This window comes from Mirounga angustirostris, unplaced genomic scaffold, assembly GCF_029215605.1.
Source record: "Mirounga angustirostris isolate CCGP_5_RB_7025 unplaced genomic scaffold, mMirAng1.0.hap1 SCAF_11, whole genome shotgun sequence".
In the NCBI taxonomy this organism is placed as follows: Eukaryota; Metazoa; Chordata; class Mammalia; order Carnivora; family Phocidae; genus Mirounga; species Mirounga angustirostris.
In genome coordinates this window covers 83,879,161-83,906,537 of record NW_026991719.1, presented here as the reverse complement: position 1 = coordinate 83,906,537, position 27,377 = coordinate 83,879,161, and the positions used below count along the sequence as shown (strand labels likewise).

Here is a 27,377-nt window from a genome sequence, read left to right as displayed (position 1 = left end):
TACCAACTGACAAGCTTTTTATTTCCAATAAAACGTGTTTTATAATGACTAAACCCAAAGCAGAACATCAATACTCAAGTATGGAGATCTGATTTTTGAATTGCTGCTTGAACTGGTGATGTGAAGAAAAGATGTGACACGTGCAAATCCAAAATAAAAGAATTCTGTAAACTAAACTTTGCCTGCATACATGACTTAGCTGTTTGCTTCTCCCTGAAAAGGACTGACTGGAAGTATATGGTCCTCTCAAATGCCACCTTGAGGAGGGGCAGGAAGGAAGAACATTCCAGAATGAGAAAAGATTTAAAAAGCAAGGTAGGGGCACCTGGGTGGCTCAGTTGGTTGGATGTCTACCTTCGGCTCAGGTCATGATCCCAGGGTCCTGGGATCGAGTCCCGCATCAGGCTCCTTGCTCTGCGGGGAGCCTGCTTCTTCCTCTCCTCCCCACTTGTGCTCTCTCTCACTATCTGTCTCTCTCTCTCAAATAAATAAATAAAATCTAAAAAAAAAAATTTAAAAAGCAAGGTAGCCTAGGGCAGAAACATCATTTGATGTAAATATTGCTACTTCTGTTTGCCCTAATCTCTGTTGAAAAGGGTACAAATCAAAATACATTAGACATCCTAGTGCCATTCCAAGCCTTCAGAAAAGTAGGGTAGGAGATGGAGGTTTTTAAAAAGCAGGCAAAATGTTTCACTTGGGAAAACGGGCTGAACAGGAACCTCCTCTATCTTAACTGCCCCATTCTGGAAAACAACCTTGGCCTTATCTCGGTCTCTAAGAAAAGGAATAGAAAAACACAAGAGAAAAATGGAAACAAGAAAAAGGAACAGAACAAGCTGTAAGAAATGTATTCTCCTTGCTTCACTCTTCATCACCCTACCAATTTTGGCAGTGCTTACCCTTAGCCTCTTTTCCCACTCCCTTGCCCTCATCATCAGAGCAGGTTAATTCTGAAATCATTTCACTTTCCTGTTTATAGGACTTGCTCCAATGCTGTAAAACTTAAATACCAAATATGTGCAAAAGTAGTCTTTCATATTGTTTTCCAATGCAAACAATCCTAAGCACACTTGATTTCATAAATACATTACACTCATGTTAAAATCACATCATGGGTTAAGTAAGCTTCTGCGAGTCAGTCTAAGAAACTATAACAACCATTTACAACATCTGAGCCATTAGTTCTGTTCCAAGTTTCATCACTGGCTCCAAAGAAGTAATCTTGGCTTTGCCTAACTCAGTTTTATGACCTTGAACTTAGTCTTTCCTCTCTGGGCCTCAGTTTCCTCATTTTTGCAATGAAGATTTGGAAAAGTCGTAACAAATTTACTACCACTTCCTTTTCAAATGTGTTATGCTGATCTTCTATTTAACTATAACACCTCGTTTCCAGACTCTAACTTTCTTTTAGGGAAGAATGATGTTTTATACACTCCTTGTACCTGGCAGAAGCTCAGTATAACTGTAGACTGATTTAAGAGGTGGGGGAGGGCATGCAAAAGACATTAAAATGTGGAAGGATTTGTTCATGCTCATATTGTGGACCAGAAATCAGAACCAAACTCCTTAATTCAATGCCAATATTTTCCATAGTTAAACCCATCTCCTCGCTTGTTCTCCACACACCCTCCCAGGCCTTGGTATGTATCTCTCAAATATCCACCTATATTATAGGTTGGGGCTATGTGTACATCTTCACATCCCCCATAACACTCAAATGCTTGCATGAGAGAATTCTCCAGAACACTCTAGCTTCCAATAAAATCGGTTAGGAAATGCACCCTCTGAGTAAATTTGTATAAGCAAGCCCATCCTAAGCTTAGCTCCATCCCTCCACTGGGGGAGCAAACCAAGGGATAAGCTACATGAAGGAACCTTCCAGATCTAAGCTTATACATTTTGGCAGGGCCTAAAGCGGTAAAGCAAAGAGTTCATGGGGGGGGGGGGCGGGAGGAGGACCGTCTGGTTTCCTAGAGCTTCACGAAAAAAAAATTGGAGTGGGAGTGGAAATGGGGCTGTGAGGCAGATTAAAAATCGGGAAAAGGAAGATTCTAGCTTTAAAAGTGCCATCTTTCAAAAGAACCACAGATTGGTTTTTGAGTCATCCGAAATCTACTCTAGAACGTATGGAAAATGGAAGGGGTTAAACTTTTTCAGGTGGATGGAAACAGGGATGCATCTTAAAATTGAGGGTGCAGATTTGAGATTCTCCGGGCACAGATGAGGTAGGAGGGGAAAGGCAGGCATCACTCTGGTCCAGAAGATGAATGGGGAAAAGGGAGCAAGTAAAATGCCGGCCGAAAGGAAAATCGGAGGGCAGGGGTGAAAATAGGGAGGGGGACAGGGAAGGAGCCAGGGAAGGAGCACTGGTCGGAGGAAGGTGGGGGAGGGGACGAATAGAAGCGCAGACCCGAGGCGGAGCGCCAGGTTTGGGAGCAACCCAGCGTTCTCCCGTTTGAGGCAGGGGTGTGGGCAGTTCGCCCCTGCCCTCAGGGACGGTTCATACCTGTTGGTGTGGAAGCGGTGGAGTGGATCCGTGCGATGACAAGAGGACAGCTGGCAGCCGAAATCGCTGATGTCCAGGCAGCCTGGCTCCTCGCTCGGGCAGGTGCCCACCCCGCGAGGGGGTCCCAGAAGCGGGAAGGGCTCCTCGGGGGTTAGAAACTTCTCGTACGAAGTGGTGGCCGACGTCTCGTCGGACATGGCTGGAGACCGCCTGGCTTTGGACTCCCTCTCTGGCCCTGGGCTGCTCCCGCGCCTGCCCCTTCCCCCACTCTAACCTGTCCGCCGCCGCCGCCGAGCCGGGGTGTGCCCACCGCAGCTCACTAGCAGGCTGAGCGCCGTGGCCGGATGCTGCCGGGGCAATGCCGGCCGCGCTAAGGGGCTGCTAGAGGGCACAGCAGCGGACTGGCCACCCGGTCAGCGCCTCAGTGGCCTCGGCAGCCGTCTGAGTCGCGGCCGCTGCCCGGCCCAGCCCAGTCAGTGCAGCGCAGCGCAGCGCCGCCGCCAGCGCCGCCACCGCCCGGCCCGCCCACCGCGCTCACCACTCGCTACTGCTGCAATCCGCCGGCGCCGGCCGGGAGGAGAAAGGCGTTGGGAAGCCACTCCCTGTGCCCCCTGCTGGAGCGGAGGAGGAATTGAACCTCCGCCCGCCCGCCCTCCACGCATCGAACCTGGGCTTCCTGGCGCTGGAAAGGCCCTGAGCTTCAGGCCAACCACCTCTGTTTTTTCACCCACGGCTGATTAATAAGCAGCAAGCGGCAGCCCTGAGAAAAGGGACTTGGCCAAGGTCACACTGCGAGTGCGTGAGAAAGAATCCAGATGCCCTGGTTCCCAGCGTACTCGACCACCCTGTCCCAATTCAATGAGTATTTATTTATATTGAGCTCCTGCAGTGTGTGTGCCCAGCACTGTGCAATGAGCTGTAGGGGAAATGAGCCAAGTAAGAAAAAAAATAGTCCCTGCCTCACCCTTGATCTTCTAACCCTGAGAACTCTACATAACAGCCACCAGGCTACTCAGAGCTGCTAGACACGTAGTGCTCTTTTGTGCTCTGTGCTCTTGGTCGCATTATGCATTCTGCTTGGAATGCCCTGCGGGTTCTCCCCTGCTAATCCTTAAAGCCCCAGCTCAAAAGTTACCTCCTCTGTGAAGCCTTCCCTGACTCCCAATGAGTCTTGCATATTCCTGTCAGTGCTCCCGTAGAAAGTGCATTATGGCGCTTAACTTGTGCAACTTAAGTCAACTTACTAGGTGTCACATACCATTCTGTCCTCCTGTCTCGTTCTCTTTTCTCTGCTTTCCAGACAAGTGGTTGCAGATATTGGACGTGTAAAAAAATTTTTTTAATATTTGGAGGAAAACACAAGATTTCCAATTTCTTATTTCGCCAAATGAAGACAATTTTTTAAACTACTACTTTATAAAAGGAAGCCCATTTTCATATAAAATAATGAGGGCATAATCTCTTAATAAAAACATTAAATATATTTAGCTTTATGGAATAACTCATTACATTGAACTTTGAGGGAAACATAAAACTTAGGTGCAAAAAAGAGGAAAGGTGAAAGAACCCAGGAGGAAGGGAAGGAGAAAGAAGGCTGGGAGAAATGGGGAGTGGTCACACACGAGCCCTAAACAGTCTTAATCTCTGTGCCATGTCCTACCAATGCAACTTATGATGAAAACAACTCAACCACTTCTTTAAAATGTATATATGGTCTTGCTTCAGTTATTTGGTTACCTGACTGTTGAGTGTGCCTCTCTTCTTTCGTTTATTTTAAATATCATGAATGTGAGGGTGATGATGGTTTGACTTGTGGTCCCCAATGCACCATTCCTAGTGAGGCTGAATGGGCAATGGCTTAGTCCCCACTAACAAGAGTCAAGTGCTGCATAATAAGGTAGGTAGGTACTCAGAGTCTGCGAGTTTTTTACAAGTATGTTTTACTTTTACATTTAATTTTAAGCATATCCTGGAGTATCTGGATGACAATGGTAACTAATTAGGACATAATTAGGACATGTATTTGACAAGTTGGCAACAATACTACTTTAACTGTCATGAGCTAGTAAGAAAATAAATTAGGTGTACCTCCTACTTCACGGCTTACTATACAGATGAAGATTGGTAGTTTGGAAAAGGAAAGTGATGGGAAAGCAGGGTCCTCACAAGACTCACATACAAGCATGTTGAAAGCCAAGAACACACGCTGGGCAGTCAGTAGCTTGTTCAGGCTTCTAAGAGCAGTTTTGTCTCAGTAAACATCATGTACCACATTAAATTAACATTTTTTTTATTTGTGCACAATTTGTAAATTTACTTTGATGTTAAATTTGTATAAGAGCGTTATGAACAGTAGTTTCTATTTCATTTTATGTTTGTTTACATTTAAGAAATATTATAAAAAGAATTTACATAAATGCTTGAGTCTAAGAGAACATTTTTCCTTTAGAAGAGGTCCCTCCAATATATTTCTCAATTGAGAAACACTAATTAGATAATGAGAGCAGTAAACAGGGTATGTGCACTGTGTGTATAACGTTTACTTAAATATAAGGTAATAATGTACTAATACATCTTCACCAAGTACCTTCGCCACTAGGAGCTGATGACTGCTGTGCATCCTTCTTCCTTGCCCCACTTTAATTTGTTTGGTTTGTCCCTTGGGTGTACCTAGTCTGAATGCATTTACCCAATTCATCCTTCCCTTCCATTCTCCAACAAGATCTTTCCTAATTCCTATTTCTCTGAAAACACGGATATAGTAGTTCCCTACCTTCTCTGAGGGTCTGGGCCTGGAAAGAATCCCTGGGGTGGGGCGCCTGGGTGGCTCAGTTGGTTAAGCGACTGCCTTCGGCTCATGATCCTGGAGTCCCGGGATTGAGTCCCGCATCGGGCTCCCTGCTCGGCAGGGAGTCTGCTTCTCCCTCTGACCCTTCCCCCTCTCATGTGCTCTCTCTCATTCTCTCTCTCTCAAATAAATAAATAAAACCTTTAAAAAAAAAAAAAGAATCCCTGGGGTGACCTGCCTTCAGATGCATAATTTACCTCCCAGAGAGCTGATGGGCTGCAAGAGGGTCATGGAGACTAAACAAGATTGAGAATTGTCAGCCAGTCTTTATCATTTGCAATGCTATTGGATAGAAATATATTAGACTTGACCCAATGATCTAACCCCTTTTAATTTTTAATGTGATTGATGTGTATGTATGTGTATGTGTGTGTATGTGTCTATATCTGTATCTATCTATATCTACATCTAGATATACAAAATGTTATATATAAAATGTATATATATAATGTGTATATATGTGTGTGTGTGTGTATATATACACATATATATAAAATTAGCTCCCCAAAGATCACCAACACAACCTACTGATAAAACAAAGCTTGAGTGTATTACTTATTACAGTTTGTGGTTCACTTTTCAGCCAGGAGCCAAGCACCCATATTAAAGCAAGGGAATAGATCTCAGCCCCAATCCAAAGACTGTCAAACCAGGTATGAGGTTGTTCTCCAAATTACCTAGTCTCTGATTTATAAGGACTTTGTCTTTGGACTTAGGGCCCACCCAGATAATCCAGGATAAGGTCCTTCTCTCAAAATCCTTAATTTATTCACATTTTTTGGTTTGCCATATATAGTAACACTCGCTCTCTTGCCATATTAAGTAATAGTCACATGTTCCAGGGATGAGGAAGTGGAAATATCATCAGGGGACTACCATTCAGCCTGTTGCAGTGGCATTGTCTAAACTGCTTGCTATGCTCTGAACCACAGCATGTAGGACTTGCTCTACTTTCTGGACCTCTTATAAAACATGAAACCAAGAGGGCTGAGGAGAGAAAAAAGAAATCCAGAATTCCTCTAAAGTAGTTAGGGTTTCAGTTCTCAAATCAGAGACCCCTAACTTCTTTTTCTTTCTTGAATTAAATTATCTGCTGATCCTTTTTGCTAGAGGACAAACCAATGGGCCCAAATGTATGATATCAGAGACAATCCCAATAATAAAGCCAATTCTCAAAGTTTTAGAAAAAATATCTATAAGGATAATTACTGAGCCTATTTTCAGCAAAGATAGCGAATATTACCTCCTTACAAAAAATTAATGAAAATAACTTTTATAAAGGAAAAAACTTGAGGCTCCTGGGTGGCACAGTTGGTTAAGCATCTGACTCTTGGTTTCAGCTCACGTTGTAATCTCAGGGTTGTGGGATTGAGCCCCTGCACTGGGCTTCACACTCAGCATGGAATCTGCTTAAGATTCTTTCTCCCTCTCCCTCTGTCTCTCCCGCTCATGCTCTCTCTCATTAAAATAAATAAATAAATCTTAAAAAAAGAGAAAACTTAAGATATAACATATAATAATACAGAGATATAATGTAAAGTCTATGCTATGAATAGACCAAACATACAGGAGAATACATATTGGTAGAATATGAACAATATCAAATAAAGTGATTCAGGGCGCCTGGGTGGCTCAGTTGGTTAAGCGACTGCCTTCGGCTCAGGTCATGGTCCTGGAGTCCCAGGATCGAGTCACGCATGGGGCTGCTTCTCCCTCTGACCCTCCCCCCTCTCATGTGCTCTCTCTCATTCTCTCTCTCTCAAATAAATAAATAAAATCTTTAAAAAAAAATAAAATAAAGTGATTCAGTAAGTCTGGAGCAGGTACAAAAATCTGTATTTTAATGGAACTCCATAATTAAGTCCGACGTGCATCCTCAGTTAAAAACCACTGCCCTTGAGGGGCGCCTAGGTGGCTCAGTCGGTGAAGCATCTGCCTTCAGCTCAGGTCATGATTCCGGGATCCTGGGATGGGGCTCCACATCGTTGGGTTCCCTGCTCAGCGGGAAGCCTGCTTCTCCCTCTTCCTGTGCCCCTCCCCCTCTACTCATGCTCTGTCTCACACTCTCTCTCAAATAAATAAATAAAATCTTTAAAAAAATACTCACCTTCAGATGTTAGATTCAAATTCGTAAGATGTGGCCAAGTAAAAGTTTATAATAATAACTGAAATTATAACTGGTAACACTATATTGCTGTTATCTAATATTCTCAGGAAAAGCACTATTAGGACTCTGATAAATAGAAACATCATGGAGACTGAGGGAATTGAGAAATCTCTAGGTACTTCCCATATAGCATATAATTTCTGAAATTTTTATATTAATAACATTTTCTCCATACAAATTTAATTTGGGTAAGTCTGAGCATCTCTTCTGATTGGACAGCTCTTCCCATGCAACTCATCAATAGTAACATTGAATAAACATAACAGTTTCTAGCACCTCTCTTTTTATAAGGTGAAAGAACAAGTTTTTGATTGTCCAGGGACCCTCTTGAAAATGTTAAAGATAACTACAGTGCAAAAGATATCCTGAAAGTTATTTTATTTCATTTTACATTTAGGGTTCAATTTTAGAAAGGAAAAAATCAAAAGTAATCAAGAGATTTGAACACTTAAAATAGGATAGTTGGTGCTAAGAAACAATATTTGGCTATTCATATGAAGGGAACAATAAGACGTTTGAAGATAAATATAGAAGGTAACATGATTGTTAAGAATCTTGGTCCTTACATAAATAAGGAAGCTTTGTTTTCTTAAATAATTGAGGACATAATAAAGTCAACATAAAGCACAAAAAATTGTTCTGGTAAAACATGGAATCTTTTCTATCTACGCAGACTACACAGAATGACCCTTCATATTGTAGGTGAAGGAAATAAACAGTAAACCACTGAGAGTCTTGTACTATGCTAGGCTCTAGAAATACAAAATGAATGTGACATATTCTAAACCTCCCAAGATTTTACAATCTAGGTAAAGAAACAGATATGGTAAAAAAAAAAAAAAAAGAAAGAAAGAAAAAGTGGGAAAATGTGTCAGAGATTGCTAGTTGTCTATCACATAACCTATCTCTTCATTCTAAGTGACAAAACCTGATTTTGTTGAGGCTGGCTATTTACTCAATGGGGAAAAATGTAATTTCTCAGCCTTTCTTTCAGACAGGGGTGCCCATGTGACTATGATATGGGTCAATGGTATGGAGGTTGAAGATGTTGATTGGGCCTTTCTAGAAAGATTCATAATTTTGTCCATGTGTATGTGTGTGTCTGTATGCATGTACTGGGGTAGGGGAAGAAGAGAGACGGTGCTTATGAGACTGCTAAGGTGGGAGGCCATTTTGTATTACTTTCTTACTCATCCTTCTCTAGGACATCGATGTGATGGCTGGAGATACAGCAACTATTTTGTTACATTGAGGAAACCTCAAGCTACAAAGGCAAAGCCTGAGCTTGGAAAATAGAGCAAAAAGATGAAAGCAGCCACCATAATAATATTGAACTACCTACCTTTGGATTTCTTCTATGGGATAGAAAAATAATTGGTTTCTTAATGACAGCCAAACACAATTCCTAACTGATGCAACATATAATACCTTGGGATGCAAGGTCTGTATCTATAAAGACCTATGAGTGCACATTTAAGGAAAGGATGAATTCTGTCTGGGAGAAAGATTGGGAAGGGCTTCACAGAGGGAGTAACATTTGGCCTGGGCTTTTAGAATATGAGTAGTTTGGATGGAACTGGGGAGGATTATGCTAAGTTAAATAAGTCAAGCAGAGAAAGACAATTATCATATGGTTTCACTCATATGTGAATATAAGGAATAGCACGAAGGACAAAAGGGGAAGGAAGGGAAAACTGAAGGGGGGGGGAATCAGAGAGGGAAACAAACCATGAGAGACTATGGACTCCAGGAAACAAACTGAGGGTTTCTGAGGGGAGGGGCATGGGGGAATGGGGTAGCCGGGTGATGGGTATTAAAGAGGGCATGTGTTGGGGCGCCTGGGTGGCTCAGTTGTTAAGCATCTGCCTTCGGCTCAGGTCATGATCACAGGGTCCTGGGATCGAGCCCCGTATCAGGCTCCCTTCTCGATGGGCCTGCTTCTCCCTCTCCCTCTGCCTGCTGCTCCCCCTGCTTGTGCTCTCACTCTCTGTCAAATAAATAAAATCTTTAAAAGAAAAAAAGGACGGCATGTGTTGTGATGGGCACTGGGTGTTATATGCAACTAATGAATCATTGAACACTATGTCAAAAACTAATGATGTACTGTATGGTGGCTAACTTAACATATAAAAAAAAGAATATGAATAGCTGTCTGCTAGGCTACGAAAGATGGGTATTTACTTTAAAAAAAAAAGATTTTATTTATTTGTTTATTTATTCAGAGAGAGAGAATGTCTGTGAGCAGAGGGAGGGGCAGAGGGAGAGGAAGAGAGACAGAATCTCAGGTAGAATCTGTGCTGAGAGCAGAGCCCGACATGGGGCTCAATCCCACCACCCTGAGATCATGACTTGAGCTGAAATCAAGAGTTGGATGCTTAACTGACTGAGCCACCCAGGCACCCTAAGGTGGGCATTTTAGATAAAAGTGTGACAATGAAATTCAGTATCATTTCTGTGGTGAAACTGGTGAATTTGAAAGATAGATCATAGACTTAAAAAACCACTACATTTAAAACTAATGATGTAATGTATGGTGATTAACATAACAATAAAAAATTTTAAAAAAATGGATGATGTGAGGGGCACCTGGGTGGCTCAGTTGGTTGAGCATCCAACTCTTGGTTTCGGCTCAGGTCATGATCTCAGGGTCGTGAGACTGAGCCCTACATCGGGCTCTGTGCTCAGCGAGGAGTCTGCTTGAGATTCTCTCCCTCTTCCTACCCTCTACCCCCAAGCACTCTCTCTCTCTCAAATAAATAAATAAATCTTTAAAAAAAAAGAAATGGATGATGTAATATTAATCATATACAACCATGGTAACCCTTAAGGGTTGATGGCCAGAAATACTTTGAGAAATACCAACAAAGGGGACTATTATAATAAAATTTACATAGTTGCCCTCATATAATTTTCTCCTTACTTTTGAAAAGGAAGTAAGATATAATCTTCTCCTGTATAATTCTGTCCATCCTAATGTTCAAGTACTTTAAAAGTTTTAATGAGTGGATAATTGTCCATTCTTCAATTGCTCTTACCAAACCTTCATTTAAACACTGTTACAGAGAAGTTCTGAAAGTCATACCTCCTCTTCAGTATATGTCTGTGCTAAGCAAGTATAGCACTCTTTTCTATGTTATATTGCAAATCTTGCACACAACTAAAATACTGTACAAGACCTATAAATATTGAGATTTATTTGACTAATGCAGGAAGTGCTTTTCAGAAACAACAAACATTTCTCAGATCAGTAGAAATTTTTAATTAATATTTTATTCTTATGAAATAAAGAATGTTTATTTCAGTTACCAAATCAAAAGAAGCCATTTAAAAGACCCTCCATAATTTAAATTTTTTACAGGGAAGAGATGATCAATATATTTTGCTAAATAACAAATGAAAAAGAATTAAAATAATAAATTATATATAGATATATGTAAATAAATGAAAACAATAAATAAAAAGTGAGACTTATGAGAAGTCACACCAAAAGGAATGTATTCAAATATACACAGATATAGGTTTTCAGGTACATTTGGGTCCTAATTTAGGTGGAAATTAATTGAGAAGATAATCCCAGTGAAAATTATTGTCTTGACACTTCTGTTGTAAGCCAGTAGAGTGGATTTATTTTTTTAAATTTTATAAAATTTTATAAAAGATTTTATTTATTTGACAGAGAGAGACATAGCAAGAGAGGGAACACAAGCAGGGGGAGTGGGAGAGGAAGAAGCAGGACACCGAGATCATGACCTGAGCCGAAGGCAGACACTTAACGACTGAGCCACACAGTAGAGTGGATTTAGTCAACTGATATTGGTATTGGTGGCTATATAAGGGATACATAACAGGATATATATATTGGAGGAAAAAACTGAACAAGATGCCAGATGTTATAGAATTTGCATCTTTGCAAAATGTAAATTTTTAAAATCTGGTCATTTTCAATCTGAACATTTTTTCAACCTGAACATTATTCTTAACTAATACCTGTACACTTCTACAATATCGAGGTTTATAATGATGACCCCAATATGTCTTCTGAATCATAGCAGAATTATTAAATTAGGATATATTTTTATTATTTGCAAACTGGTAATCTGGTCTGTTTTTTAACACTTCTAGATTAATCAGCACATCTTTATCAGGTATCCAAACTTGGGCTCATTCTTTGGTCATCTTAACAGTTTACAGTTAACAGAAATAAAACAGCCAACAGCTGATAAATAAATTTAAGATTCACACTATTATAGCAAGAATATCACAAGAGAATTATAATCTAACCAAATTTTTAAGCAATGCTACATAGCTCTAATAATTATAATAATTTTTCATATTTTGTAGTAAGAAAGAATTACAATGAAGCATGAATGAATGTACCTTTATTTCTGATTGATAGAATGTGGTCTGTTCGTGTCAGCAAGACAAAAGATATTACGGGGGCGCCTGGGTGGCTCAGTCAGTTAAGCATCCAACTCGATTTTGGCTCAGGTCATGATCTCCACGTCCTTGGATCTAGCCCCACGCATGGTGCTCCCTGCTCAGCAGGGAGTCTGCTTGTCCCTCTCCCTCTGCCCCTCCCCACTCTCATTTTCTCTCTCCAATAAATAAATAAAATCTTAGAAAAAGATATTAGGAATAGGCTGGGCCTGGTTTTCATCTGAATTAGGTCATAGGTCCAAGTTTGATTTGAGGGGCCTTGCATCTTAACTCACCACTGGCTTCCTGAGAGATGGATGCCAACAATGGGGGAGGGAAGGGAGGACTACAGAGGGCCTTCTTTACTTAGTCCTCTGATAAACCTAAAATAAGAATGAATCTTAGAGAATGTTGCTTGAAGCACAGCCTGAGAGGAGGTGGTTCTTATGCAAATCATTTACTGCGGAAGTGCTCTCAGGTAAAAGGAATTTCAGAAGGAAGCAGGACAGGGCAAGGGGGAAAACAACTAAGCCACTGGAGATTAGCTTTAGCCTGACCCCACAAGGAACACTGGAGTAGGATTTGCCCCACAGAATTGGTTTACCTTGAGGCAAAGTGGCTGGCGTTATGTACCCTCATCATCATTCAGTCATTGACTGCAGGTTGCAGGGGTGTGTAAGGAGAGGAGGTGCTGCAGAGTACTGAAGCTCATATTTTGCAGAGTGCAATTCTCCAGCGAAGGAAGCAGCTGGAGTTAGCAGCTAAAACCCAGAGCTGCAGGGGATGGGTCCATCTGCCCTATAAAGTGGGCCTGAACTGGTCACCAGCAGTGTACATACACTACAATACAGAAACACTGTCATTTGCATGTCAGGACCCCAAATCGGCCATTAAGAAACATGTAACTGAAACATACTACAGAAAGCATTGCAAAACTTGAACACTTAAACTAATGATGGTGTTTCTAAAAATATGAGAACAGTTAGGGATGCTGGGAACACATCTCCCTTTCTAGCATTGGGTTTAGGAATACCCTCCCCCCTCACCTATTCTATTCGCTAAGCCGTCGCAGCTGGTGGTGGCTTCAGTGATCAGGACAGGATGCCCAGCAGTGAAAGGACCAGGTTGATTAGGATTTAATGCAGATGAAGTCTCTGGAATGGTGCTATGTAGTTTAGGGTGAAAGGAGCTATAAAGGCAAGGTCTCTAGTCTGTGTCTGAGATCTGCACCCCAACATCCCCCTTTTCTTTATTTCTACTGGCCCTAGAGATACCCTTGACTGTTTGTCTGTCTTCTGACAACGCTCCTGCCTTGCACCAAGATTTCTATCTTTCCTAGCCTCTGGAACTGAACTTCTTGCAGGTTTACCCCTACGCTGACATTTTCTAATAGTTTCACAGCTAGAAATAATGAAGAAGATTAAGTAAAATGCCTTCCCCTGCTATCTCCCTTCCTTTTTCTTTTTAAATTTAACCTCTTTAAGTAGAAGACCAAGCCCGGTCATGTATGCTATTATGGGCATTGGGGGGAAAAAAGACAAGAAGTTGATTCTTCTACAATTCAAGCCCAGAGGTTTCCTGGGTGTGCAGAATAATGGGTTCTGAAGTGCCAAGAGGGACTGAAGAAGGTCAGGGATCAGCAGAAGTGGTAGAGGGTGGGGACAAGGCAGTACTTGGTTTACCATCAGGAAAATTGGGGATTTACCTTCTCCTTCCCCAGTCTCTACCATCACCAGTCCTTCTGCTGGAAAAACCATTATAAACAGCCTGAGGATAAGTTGGGAAGCGGTAGTAGGTGGGTGTGAAGCAAGAATAACAAGACCCTGGGTACTGTAGGCTCTTGAAAGAAAGGAGGGAATTCCTTTTTTGTTTTAATGAGGGGAAAGGAGATATCCCTGTGCTCTTGGACTGAGGTAGAAATATCTGATTCTATGAACTGCAAATGTGGAAATAACTACCACTTTGGCTCTGGAGTCAGAATAGTATATTACAGTCTCTTGGTGCTGTCCTAAAACAAGCATGATCTTTGATAATATCCAAGCTTTACAGGATGGTCAGGTGAGGTGGGGATCCTGCATCTTTATCTCTGGTGGCCTTAGGCAGTAATGGGGCCTGTCTAGCACAGTGGGGCACAATAAGTGAGCTGGTTATGACTACTGCTATTTTGCTCATCTCCTTTGCTGCCAGTCTTCAAGAGAGAGACCCTTGCTTTATTGCCTGCTGCCCTTCTACCTCTGAAGAGAACCTAGTCTTCCTCACCTGCACAGATATTGAGGCAATTCTTAGGGGAAAAAAGAGCACTCAAAAATACTTTATTGCCATTTTCTCAGTGATATTTGAAAGGGACATATATATTTGAGTTTATCTGAGTTTAAGTCTTGGCTCTATTTGTTACTGACTCTGTGACCATGGGAAAGTTACAGTGTTATCTGCTATCTCACTGACCTGAATTTTCTTAGCTGCTTTAGAAAAACAAAGAGGAGGAAAGGGAAGGATAATATTTGTAACTACCACCAATAATTACGAGGATTAAACAACAACAACAACAACAAAAACCCAACAAAATGGGTTTAAAGCAATTAATATAGTACTTGGTCCATAGATGCCCACACGTTAATCGTTATTATCATTTAGTATTTATTAGCTAGAAGGCCTTAGCTGAGATGACATCACCCTCAAGGTCAATAATTAACATTTCTATTTCAATATACTGCTTAACTCTGTGCCAGGCAATGTTCTAGGTGCTGCTCACATGCGAACTTATAAAATTCTCACTACAACTCTAGAGGTAGGTACTACTCTTATATCAATCCTACAGATGCGGAAGCCAAGGAATAGCGTGCTTAAATCACTTGCCCAAGATTCCGCGGTTGTATAGTGAGATTCAAACCCAGAAAGCCAGGTTTAGAAAGTACCTGCTCTTAACCATTGAGGTAAGCAGTTAAACGTCAAACCAAAGGAGATGGGGAACGTAGGATAGAAAGGGCACAGGTTCAAGGTGAACAATCATCAACTATAAAGTTGGAGTTTCGGCTGGTCCGGAAGCTTAAAGGCATCATTATGAACTATTCAGGTTGTGAACAAGTAAATTAAGCTCCTATTTAAAAACGGTAAACTTACAGGTCAATTTACAAGCAAATTGAGAAAATGTTCAATAGATGACTATGACTAAGAGGACAGGCCTGGTCTTTTATTTCTTTTACCAGATAAGTTACCTGTATCTCCCAGCAAAGTAATCCGCGTACAAGAAGGCGTCGATGGGACAATGAGCTCAGACACGAAAGGGTTAATGGTTGACCCCCCCCCCCCTTTTTTTTTGCGGGGGGGAGAACGGATGGGGGAAACGAAGGCTAAGAGGATTGTGGGAACCCCGTTTTACGTCGCCCCGTGGGCTCCTGGGAAATATCCTGTGTGTCTCTCTATTATGACCGACTCGTAGTGAAGGTCACGGCAAGCTGGGATCTGGTTAATGCCGCCGCAGTTGGTGTCCGGGGCCGCAAGGCAGTGGCCGTCGGCAGCTGCCTGGAGAGCGGATGAGGTGGAGGTTTGTAAGCACTTCTTTTGGGCTGAAGGCATAGGTACATCCTGCCTCCAGCCGCGCAGGGAAAGGGGAACGGAAGTGAGAGGGGATGAGGAGTAGGGGGAACTGACAGGTTGACGGACCAGCGGCGAGACTTGATTGCGTAGGTGTCGGAGAGGGAAGTGTAATGTGTTGCGTAGTGCTGTTGTTGAGACGCGTGAATATCCTGGTTACTTGGAGATGGGGGAAGCGGCGAACAGATGAACGGAAGGAAAAGCTGGACACCAGCATCTATGAATCGTACCTATACGGGATGATTTTATGGAATGATTTTAATGGATCCCTGGTTTCAGATTTTACTTTTGATGGGTTGATTCCCTTAAATTACCAAGTACCCAGTCTGTGCTGGGTACTGTACTAAAGGCTCTGGATGAGGAAAGGAGTTAGCCATTATTTTCGACATTTGAAGCCTGCTAGTTAACGATATGCATTTGGAGATAGTCAATGGCAATATAAGAAGACAGAGATAGATACATCAAGTGTTTTTGAAAACCTGCTGGGGGCCACCAAACTTACCTGAGGGTGCAATCCGAGACAGTCTTTGATGTGATGATTTGACATATACTTTGAAGATAATATAAGTAGGGCAAAACTGTAAAATTTTCCAAGCCTATTTAGTTCAGGAGCAGTAGCTACCTGGAGAACTGAGGAACGCTTAAGGCCCAAGCTAGTTCATTCCTGGTGAGAGCAGTTGTCCATCACAATGGCACTTCCAGGGCCCCTGTTGGAGAATCAGTCTTACCTGAGAACAAGGCCTCCCTTTGCACATGTAGCCTGCAAGCTCTGGGTAAAACTACAGTGCAGGACACAAGGCCTCTCTGCCCTAAGCATTTGAAAAGTCTCTGTGCCTGTTCTTTGGTTTTCCAGCAAATTCAGTTCACAGAATTGTGCATCCACCTGGAATCCTAAGCAATGTTTTAAGACTTCCAAATCATTCCAAATCATCCTACTGCTTTGTTTACCAGAGAAACAAAAGTGTAGCGGACAATCGAAGTCAGTGGTTCTCAAACTTTCTTGTGCATCCGAATCAGCTGGAGGGGCTTGTTAAAACACAGATTGCTGGGTCCTGCCCACAGAGTTGCTGATTCAGTGGGTCTTGGGTTGAGCCCCCCAATTTACATTTCTAACAAATTCCCTGGAGATGCTGATGCTACTGGTTCTTGAGACCACAGTAGGAGAACTGGTCTAAACAGAACTAACATTAAACTGTAAAGGACATCTCTAGGGAAAACCAGACACACTCCTAAAGGTTAGACATGTCTGAGTTAACTCTCAGTAGATATGAAATGGATTTGTTTTTGTTGTTCATTTGTATGCTTTGAATGGAGGAGCAAAGGTGAATCTTCCTGAACTAAACAAAGCAAGGCTGGCACCAGTTTTTTTCTTCCCAAATAAGTATCAGATTTCTTTGTACCATAAATTGTTTAAAAAACAACGTAGCTATTTTCTTTTCAGATGCGTTGCTCAGTTATATTCAGGTATTAGGTATTTACAGTGGAACTCACACCCCAGCTTATGTCATCACCAAAATCCCTCAAGTGTTCCTAATTTCTCGTAATAAATTATGTTTGAGTTTAAAAGTAAAAAAAAAAAAGTGACAATCTAATCAACAGAGATTAGTATAAGGAGCTAGAATTGAGGTGTGATGAATAGTTTTTTTTTATCCTCAATGAAACCCCACCTTCTCAGAACAAACAATCAGTTTATTCACTGTAGAGTGCAGATAGAACCAGGAATCTTACTGTGCCAAAGCTTAATTTGAAACCTCCCTTTAGGGAATGGCCTGGACAGGCTCTTGGAGGGAGACAGTCCACATTTCTACCTAATCTCCAAACCCCTCCCATGAGCCTAAAAAAAGGCCAAGACACATTTTTAGGAGTGACAGTAATCATTCTAGACCCCTATCAATGTTGGATCCCAAATCTCTCCCCAGGCCAGTTATGAAACAAAACTGCAAAACCAAACATGCACACATAAAACACCAAAAAAGTCCAAACACACTGGCCTGAGTCTATTATGAGTCTTTGTAGGGACCAGCAAAATGCTAGGATTGTCAGTACTCTGGATGTTTCAGAAATCTAAGGATCTGTCATATCCACAACCCAAGGGAGTCAGCAGGACACTGTATGGAAGGAAAAAATTTTCCTCAACCCTCTTAGGGTTCCTGATTGAGTCTTTAAATTGACAAAGATAGACTAACAGGAGAGAAGCATACAAATGTATTTAAGTTTTATATGACACAGGAACCTTTATAAGGAAATTAAGACCCTAAGAAACAGACCTAAATATTTTATGCTAGGTTTGATGAAGAGTGGACAGTCATGGAGGAATATGATAATGAGTATGAAGCAAGCATAGTAAACGGGAGGAAACTTAGCAAAGGCCTGTTAGGATTCTCTCAGCATCCCTTGTCTTCGAAGATAAAGATACGCTTTCCTTCATGCTACTGGGAGGCCACCTCTCACATGAGTGTTTTATGTCCTGTTTCAGAGGACAGGAGGTCAAAATGAGCTTTCTGCTTCTGCCATTTTTTCCAAATCCTTCAGCTTAAATCATTCAATATGCCAAGGTGCCATATTTTGGGATAGCATGTCCTGAGCCCCCTCAACACTCATATACATGACTCTTGAATATTAATCAAATTTTGCAGGTGGTCAGTGAGACTCTCACTTATTATATTTGTGCAATGATTCCTCCTCTCCACACCAGTTCTCATCTCTACCTAATCACCTAAACTTACAGAGAGTATAATTTTCTATGAAATGAAGGGGCGCCTGGGTGGCTCAGTCAGTTAAGCGTCTGACTCTTGATTTCGGCTCAGGTCATGATCTCAGCATTGGGCATGGAGCCTGCTTAAGATTCTCTTTCTTCCTCTCCCTCTGTCTCTCCCCCTCACTCGCACACGTGCTCTCTCTCTCAAAAAAAAGAAAAAAAAAAAAAGAAAGAAAACAAACCTGTGTTAGTTTGAACTGTGCGTCACTGTGTCCTAAGTGATTCCTAGGTAGAAATGATTTAATTTTGTTGCTTGAGCACTCAATATTTCACAATCTCTGAGAGTGGACAGATAGAAGGGACTTTTGGGCCATGTAATACACAAATGATTACTCCACAATTCAAATTCAGATAGGACTGTTTCCAATTCAAATTTCCTGGTTGCTGCAGCTGATTCTCTAAACAACTTTAAATCAGTAAGTGTCTCTAACCTGAGTTAGAGTAGGGTTTCTGATCAGGCACTTAACCACAAGGCTATGGAGGTTATTTGGAGTTGCCTTTCTAAGGATGAGAGTCCCTACATAAAGTGAGTGAGAACTGTAAAATAAATTAGAGAAAAATAAAGAACTCACTAGAAGGAGGAGAAGGAGGCAGAAATATATTCTAGAGTCTGGCATCTGAAACTGAAAAGCCAGTTGGCAGGTGCATACCTGCTTAGCTTTTCCCACAGCAGAAGCAGAGGCTTAAGCACCTGTAGCCTGCAGCCAGGTTGTCCTTAGGTCCTGTGACCATCATGGGGACAGAGCAGCTATTGCCTCTATTATCATGATAACTTTCCTGCACTTGGTAAGGCGATGAGGAAGCCTGGAGGACTCAATCTCATATAAATATAATTTTTAACTATATGGTCATTTTAATAGCTTTTGGAAGTCTGAGTAATGCATATAATTGTCTTCCAAAACTGCATTGTAAAAGAGCCAAATCCGAAGTCTGACTGAAAGCTGGAGTTCCGCAGATCAGAAGTGACCTCGTGAGAAATATGTTCTCTAATTTCAAGGTCCTCAGAGGAGTTGTCAGTGCCCTCTAGCTAAAGACCACCAGGAATATACCTGTGGTTGAACAAGTTGGGTTGATTATTCACTACATCGAGGGAGAGTGCCCATCATTGGGAACTTGCAGGGTGTCTCAAAGGGTGTTAGAAAGGATTTATTATAGGTTTTGGACTTGTGTTAGGTGATTTGGAGGAGGATTTAAAGAAGTGAGGCTTTGCTCTGGATTGGATTCTGTTAGGAAGTTGCAGAATATAGGGGTAATGCTATAATTGGGTATCTTCGTTGATCTTATCTAGAGGGAGGATAACTAGAAGGAGGCTAGTTGGTAAAGTAGCAGTGGTGGCCATTAGCCAGGATAGAAGGATGTTTGGTCATTTTGTGGTTTGGTCAAAGTTCATGTTCTGCCTCTTTTCAGACCTGATTATGCAGTGGTCTTGCTTTTGTCTCTGTCACAGTGATGACATAGTGGCCTTGTCTGATGTCAATGGCCCTTGAAATTGTTTTATGTCAAGAACACCAAGGCCTACAGGGCGCCTGGGTGGCTCAGAGGGGCGCCTGGGTGGCTCAGATGGTTAAGCGTCTGCCTTCGGCTCAGGTCATGATCTCAGGGTCCTGGGATCGAGTCCTGCATCGGGCTCCCTGCTCCTTGGGAGCCTGCTTCTCCCTCTGCCTTTCTCTCATGAATTAAAAAAAAAAAAAAAAAAAAAAAAAAAAGAACACCAAGGCCTAGCTGTAAGGACTAGGCCAGCCGCTTTTTGTCAGTGGCTGCTTTTCTCCTAAGAGTGATCAGTGCTGGGCCCAACAGCCTGTAGGGAACCAAATTCCATTTCTGCCAGGAGCCATATATAGCAGGAAGATGGTTAAATGTGCTGAAGAGGAAAGATTGAGCAGTGGATGTCGATATGGATGAAAGACTCTGGTTAACCTCTAGTAGAACTTAAAAGCCTCAGTGAAAATAGTAGTCTCCTGAGGTTGTTTTTCCTTAAACAAACAAAAACATCAGATCAGAGTATACTTAAGCAAGGGAAGTAGATGGGAGAATGTAGCAGAATTTTTCAAAGATGGCCACAACAGTATCTCCCATTCCACATTCTTCTACAATGTGATCTTGCCACCCTTCCATTGAGAATTAGGGTTGATGTACCCTCTCTTTGAATCTGGGCAGACTTTGATTGTACTGACCAATAGAATAGGGAGAAATGAGACCTGTGACTTCTGAGGCGAAGCCATAAGAGGCAGTGCAGCTTCTGTCTTATTTACAAGGACGTTGACCTGTAGAGTCCTGAGCTGCCTTGTAAGAAGTCTGACTACCCTGAGGCTGCCATACTTTGAGAAAGTCCAGGCCCATGTTGAGGCCACCTATAAGTCCTCCAGTCAGCAGTCCCAGCTGAGGTTCCACCTAATAGCCAACATTCACCAGACCTGTGAATAAAGATACCCCTAGATGATTAAAGCTCCCAGCCATTGAGTCTCCCGCTGAGGCCCCAGACAGCATGGAGCAGAATCAAGCTATCCCTGGCGTACTCTGAGTTCCTGAACCACAGAATCAGAGAGCAGAATAAAACGATTGTTTTTTAATGCCACTGTTTTAGATTGGTTTATCGCAAAGCAGTAGTGATCCAATCAGAGGTAGAAATTTTGGTTAAAACAAAAAGGATGGAGTGAAAGGAGCAAAGAAGGTAATTGGTAGAGGAAACACAGGATAGTGACAAAGCATTTAGCTTCGCTACTGCTGCTGGGCTCTTTGGTCCCAGAGACCCAGAGTGGACAGAAGTGGACAGAAGGAAGCGTGGAACAAGAGGTTACCCAGTAGGCTAAAAGAAACTTCTGCAGATAATTTGCACCTCCTTTTAAAATAATATATATATTTTAAGATTTTATTTATTTATTTATTTGTCAGGGAGAGAGGGAGAGCACAACAAGCTGGGGGAGCGGCAGGCAGAGGGAGAAGCAGGCTCCCCGCTGAGCAAGGAGTGCAATGCTGGGCTCCATCCCAGAACCCTAAGATCATGACCTGAGCCCAAGGCAGATGCTTAACTGACTGAGCCACCCAGGCATCCCTTAAGATAAGATCTTGAACTATTTATTTAACTGAAATTTTTGAGTAAAATTAATGAAGTGTGTGTGGGTTTTTTCCCTAAGGAAAAAAGGAGTAATATTAACACTAGCAAACTACTTGATGAATAACAAAATTTAATATTATAATTGCCTATGGTAACAATCCTTTGAAAAAAATCCCACTAATCATTTTCAGTCAGTCATGTGTTATTTATACAAACCATTTCGGGGATGCCTGGGTGGCTCAATCGGTTAAGCATCTGCCTTTGGCTTAGGTCATGATCCCGGAGTCCCGGGATTGAGCCCCACATCAGGATCCCTGCTCAGCAGAGAGCCTGCTCCTCCCCCTGCCGCTCACCCCGCTCATGCTCACTCGCTCATGCTCTCTCTCTCAAATAAATAAATAAATCTAATAATAATAATAATTTCAATTTTACTGTAGTTATATGAAGGTTTGCCTCAGTATACTTTATTTGAGGTATTTAGGTAAGACAATTTGATGGCATTAATGTTGAAACTGTCTGTGACGACTTAGCTCTTTAATCTTTCTTGGTAACAGTACTTAGTAACCAAGGGGTAAGGGACATTTGCTCTTCTCTATCTCATTGTATGAGGTCAGATGAAAACACAAACAATATTGTTTCCAGTGACATGTATAGGAGTTTTATTCTTTTAATTTGGCAGAATCTGGTTCACTTTTAAAGCCTCCATATGTGTCTATATGTTATACACACAAATAGCCCTTGCTGGGTAAGTCAGTCTATCGGTAAGTTAGAAGTCCTAGTACCATACTGGAATTATGTAATCAGTGAGTACTGGAATGTTGAATACGGTTGTCAACTGACCTCATGGTTATGGGCCAAATACAAAATGTCGCAGCCTCTTGTTTCATTGTAAAAATGCATGTGAATTTGGTGTTTGGCTCATTCAGTGTGTTCCAGCCGCACTGGACTACTCTCTGCTCCCCCATGGGAGCCTTGATTGTCCGGTTCCTGCTACTGGATCTGCTTATGCCCTCTAGGTGCATTCTACCTTGAAAAGGACTTCTGTCCATTCACACATACCTGAATCTTATCTAACACTCAAGACCCAAAGTCAGCAACACTTCTTTGGAAACCTAAATCTCCTGTTCTCATCTTCATCCTCTTGCCCTGTTTCTCTTTTCTGTCACCTTCAATCTTCAGTTTTGCATGATAGTTATCTGGGTGCATGTCTGGCCTTCCTGCTGGTCTGTGAACTCCTGGAAAACAGTCTGTATTTGATTGATTTGTGGGTTCACCGTAGGTCCATGATGGGTGTTTTCATCTTCAGGATCTGTAGAGTGATGCACCTAAGCCCGGAGATGCTAGTGAAGATCACGTATCTTCACATTAGTGGCAGAACTAGGTACCAGAACTCGGATCTCTGAATTCACAGCTTGATGTTCTCCACTAGATGGAGGAGAAAAAGGAGCAAAAAGGGGAAGAAGAAAAGCAGGAGGAAGTAGTATGCTTCATGAGGACAAAACTTTGTGTCTGTTTTGTTCACTGCTGCATCCCCAGTGCCTAGAACAGTGCCTGGCACATAATAGGTGCTCGATACATATTTACTGACATAATAAGTGATGGATGTAAGCAGGCATTCATGTACCCGGATGATAACAACAGTCTTTAAGGATGTGGGTATTGCTTACTTGATCTCAGGGTCATGAATTTGAGCCCCACGTTGGGCAGAGAGATTACTTAAAAAAATAATAAAACACTGTTTAAAAAATAAAACATGTGGCAGAGGAAGTGGGAGTAAGAATCCCGCTTTGGCCCCAGTCCAGTCCTAAGCCACATGGTTTATAAGAACCACTCCATCTGAGGAGTTAAGGGGGCTTGCCCAGATTAAGAGCACAGACTCTGGAGCAAGACTTCCTGTGTTGGAATCTGAGCTCCACGCTCTATAGGCTTTGATGACCCAGAGCAAGTTGTTTAATCTATCTATGCTGCAGTTTCCTCATCTGTAAAATAGAGGAGAGGGTTGTTAGGATTTGCAGAGTTAATATATGTAAAGCACTGAGGATGGTGCCTGGTAAAGAGTAAGTGCTGTTTAAATGTTAGGTATTGGGGCGCCTGGGTGGCTTAGTTGGTTAAGCATCTGCCTTTGGCTCAGGTCATGATCCCAGGGTCCTGAGATCGAGCCCCATGTTGGGCTCCCTGCTCAGGGGTAAGCCTGCTTCTCCCTCTCCCTCTGCTGCTCCCTTTGCTTGTGCATACTTTCTCTGTCAAATAAATAAAATATTAAAAAAAAATAAATGTTAGTTATTATTATATCTGTAATTATTATCATTAAAATTATTAAATCAGATCCTTGTGTGTATGCACCATCAGAATGCTGGATGGGAGGGGCGCCTGGGTGGCTCAGTCGTTAAGTGTCTGCCTTCAGCTCAGGTCACGATCCCAGGGTCCTGGGATCGAGCCCCGCATCGGGCTCCCTGCTCTGCAGGAAGCCTGCTTCTCCCTCTCCCACTCCTCCTGCTTGTGTTCCCTCTCTCGCTGTCTCTCTCCATCAAATAAATAAATAAAATCTTTAAAAAAAAGAAGGCTGGAAGGGAGATGTGAGTGGTACCCCACATACCTAACAAATAGGTGTTAGAGAAGCAAAACATGAGCAATTAAGGAATTACATCTAAGAGTGTTTTCGGGAGATTTATTTTGGTTGCTTTAATCCTTTACTAAAAACAAATCTCAGTTACACGTTGTTGCTTGTGCTTTTGGAGTCATATCTAAGACACCATTGCCTAATCTAGGATTACAAAGATTTACACCTGTGTTCTCTTCTAGTTTTATGTTTTTATCTCTTACATTTAGGTCTTTGATCCATTTTGAGTTAACTTTTGCATATGGTGTGAAGTAGGAGTCCAACTTCATTCTTTTGCATGTGGATATCTAGGTGACCCAGCACCATTTGTTGAAAAACCTTTTTTTTTCCTATTGAATGGTCTTGGCACCCTTGTTGAAAATCAACGGCCATAAAGGTCTGAGTTTATTTCTGGATTCTTAGTTCTATTCCACTGATCAATATATTTATCCTATGCCAGTACCAATCTTAATTACCATAGCTTTGGAGTAATTTTGGAAATCATGAGCTGTGAGTCCTCCCACTTTATTATTTTTTTTCAAGATTGTTTTAACCATTCTGGCTTCTTTGCGTTTCTATGTGAAGCGTAGGATCATCTCATCAAGTTCTGAAATAAAAGACTACTGGGATTTTGATACAGATTGCATTGAATATGTAGATCCATTTGTGGAGTATTATATTAATAATATTAATTCTTCTGATCCATGGGCATGGAATATCTGTATATTTATTTCAACTTTATTTTGCTTCAGTATACAACTTTTGCACTTCTTTTGTTAAACTAATTCCTAAGTATTTTTATGCTATTGTAAATGGACTTGTTTTATTAACTTTATTTCCTGTTTGGAGTGTTACTGTTAGTGTATAGAAATGCAGTTGATTTTTGTATGTTGACCTTGTATCTTGCAACCTTGCTGAATTTATTAGTTATAATAGTATTTTTGTGGATTTCCTAAGATTTTCTATATACAAGATCATGCCACCTATAAATAGAGGTAGTTTTACTTCTTTTCCAATATGGATGCTTGTTATTTCTTTTTCTCTCTTCATTGCCCTGCCTTGCATAGAGTGAGTGCTCACCAAAAGGCAGCTATATTTTTATCTGAGTCCAGCCACAAATCCAGATACTGAAATGCACAAAGCCTGGAAACCACATAGGTGTGGTCAGAATCTAAACTGTTTTTGAATGCTCTCTACCGTTGCCTTATTTCTGTTCTTTTTTCTTTTTTTGAGACAGAGAGAGCATGAACGAGAGTGTAAGCCGGAGGAGGGGAAGAGAGAGAGAGGGAGAGAGAGAGAATCTTAAGCAGGCTCCACAGTCCACATGGAATCTGATGCTGGGCTTTATCTCAGGACCCTGAGATCATGACCTGAGCTGAAATCAAAAGTCAGATGCTCAGCTGAACTGAGCCACCCAGGTGCCCCTATTTCTGTTCTGTTTACCTTTAGAATTTGGTAGCATCTTTTGAAAATGCCAGCATGTTTTGTTCATGTTAGGAAGAATCATGGAGTGTTTTTTGTTTATATCTAAGACAACACATTAAAGGGGCAAAGGGTGTGAAAGAGGTAGTGATCCAGCAGAGACAACTCCAGGGACTAGGTAAGCTTCAGAGGGATGAGGTGTTGATCAGTTTAACCTCCTACTAGGAGATTCTACTACCTAAGCTTTTCTCTCCTTGGGTTTCAGAGGTCCAAGGTTTTTACTTATTCAATCATCAAACAGACATTGGGAAGTGGTGTGGGTTTAGTAGTATTTTTTTTAACTAGAGCATGGGCTCTGGACCCAGGTCAGGCTTGAATTTGAGTTCTATCTAGTATTTCCTAGCTCTGTGACCTTGGCCAACTTACCTAACTTGTCTGTGCCTCTGTTGCTTCATTTGTAACATGAGGATAATAACATTACCTAATACAACCTTCATGGATTTGTTGTTAAGAGTTAAATGAGTTAGGGATGCCTGGGTGGCTCAGTTGGTTAAGCTGAGCCTTCTGCTTCGGTCATGGTCCCGGGGTCCTGGGATCAAGTCACCCATTGGCCTCCCTGCTCAGCAGGGCTTCTGCTTCCCCCTCTCCCTCTCCCTCTGCCTCTCCCCTCTGCTCGTGCTCTCTCTCTCTCTCAAATGAATAAATAAAATCTTTAGAAAAAGAGTTAAATGAATTAATGCATATATATATAAAGGACTTAGATAAGTTCTTGGCATATATTAAGTGTGCAACAAATGTTAAATATTATTTTTATAGTGGGTGGGAAGGTAGCTATTTTAACTCTGTTTACATGTTTAATTCTGTTTATATGCTCAACTAGTTTTGTTCATTGTTGATATGAGGGATATGATATGATATATGCTCAACTTTGAGCAGTTCAAGGAACATTTCATTGAGAGGGACTGTTCCCTTCCAGAATTTTCAGTGTGGAACCAGGAGAGCTGACTGCATCCAGGAAAGGTGAAGCAATATGCTAAAGAGCCACCAGGTAGCAGTATTGCCAAGGATTCGAGCAGCAGAGGAAATGATCAGCCCTTTCCATCCAAGAGTTCCTTTATATCTGAAACAGTTTTTCTGTCCTCCACAAAATTTCAAACCATGATTTCTTTCCCAGTGTTCTGCTGGTCTTGGAGCACTGCCATTCCTGCCCAAGGCTGCTTGGGAGCCCTTTGGCGCTCTTAGCCACTCTATCTTTACTGAGCAGAGGAGAGAAATGAGACTGAGTATGTCAGTTCTTTGGATGTTGGGTTTCTAATTCCCATACCCACTGACTTGCTGTTGCTTCTGCTATGTCCCCATAGATGGAGGTAAATGGCTGAGGGGAGAAGCAAAACTAACATTTTTTAAGACAGCAAGCACTATATCAGCAATTTTATATAATCACTTCATTAAACTGCCACAAAACCCTGAGAGATTAGTTTTGTCATTTACTTTATCCCTCTGCTTCAGCAATTATTATTATTATTATTGCTTCAGCAATTATTAACATAGCTGTGGCCAATTGTACTTCAGCTATACCCCCCACTCAACACCACTGGATTATTTTCAGGCAAATTTCATATTTCATTGCATTCTTTCATTTTTAAGTACTTTCTTACATACCTCTAAAAGATACAGACTTTTTAACACACGACAATACCATTATAACACTAAAAAAAAACAAGTAATAATACCTTAACATCATAAAATATCTAGCCAGTGTTTAAATTTACCTGGTTGTCTCACTGTTAAAAATTGCATTTACTTTATTCAAAGTAGGGTCCAAACAAGACCCATAGATTGCATTCATTTGATATGTGAGCTATAAACCATTTTACATGGAGAGAAACTGAGGATCAGAGAAGATCATCTGTTCAGTTCAAAAACACTTCTCTACTGAATCAGATCTGGTATCATATGTTGGGGATACAAAGATTAGAAAGGCACAAGTCTGCTCTCAGGGAACTCCA

At 41.6% G+C, this 27,377-nt stretch overlaps 1 protein-coding gene across 1 annotated transcript in view; it reads right to left on the bottom strand.

Annotated features, from left to right (window-relative positions):
- FAM199X (family with sequence similarity 199, X-linked) overlaps positions 1–3,127 on the bottom strand; it is a 28,247-nt gene extending 25,120 nt beyond the window's left edge. Inside the window, exon 1 of the mRNA XM_045880959.3 lies at positions 2,510–3,127. Within this exon, the coding sequence (XP_045736915.1) occupies positions 2,510–2,706 (197 nt within the window). The 5' untranslated portion in view covers positions 2,707–3,127. The remainder of the gene's footprint in view (positions 1–2,509) is intronic.
- Positions 3,128–27,377: the final 24,250 nt, after the last annotated feature.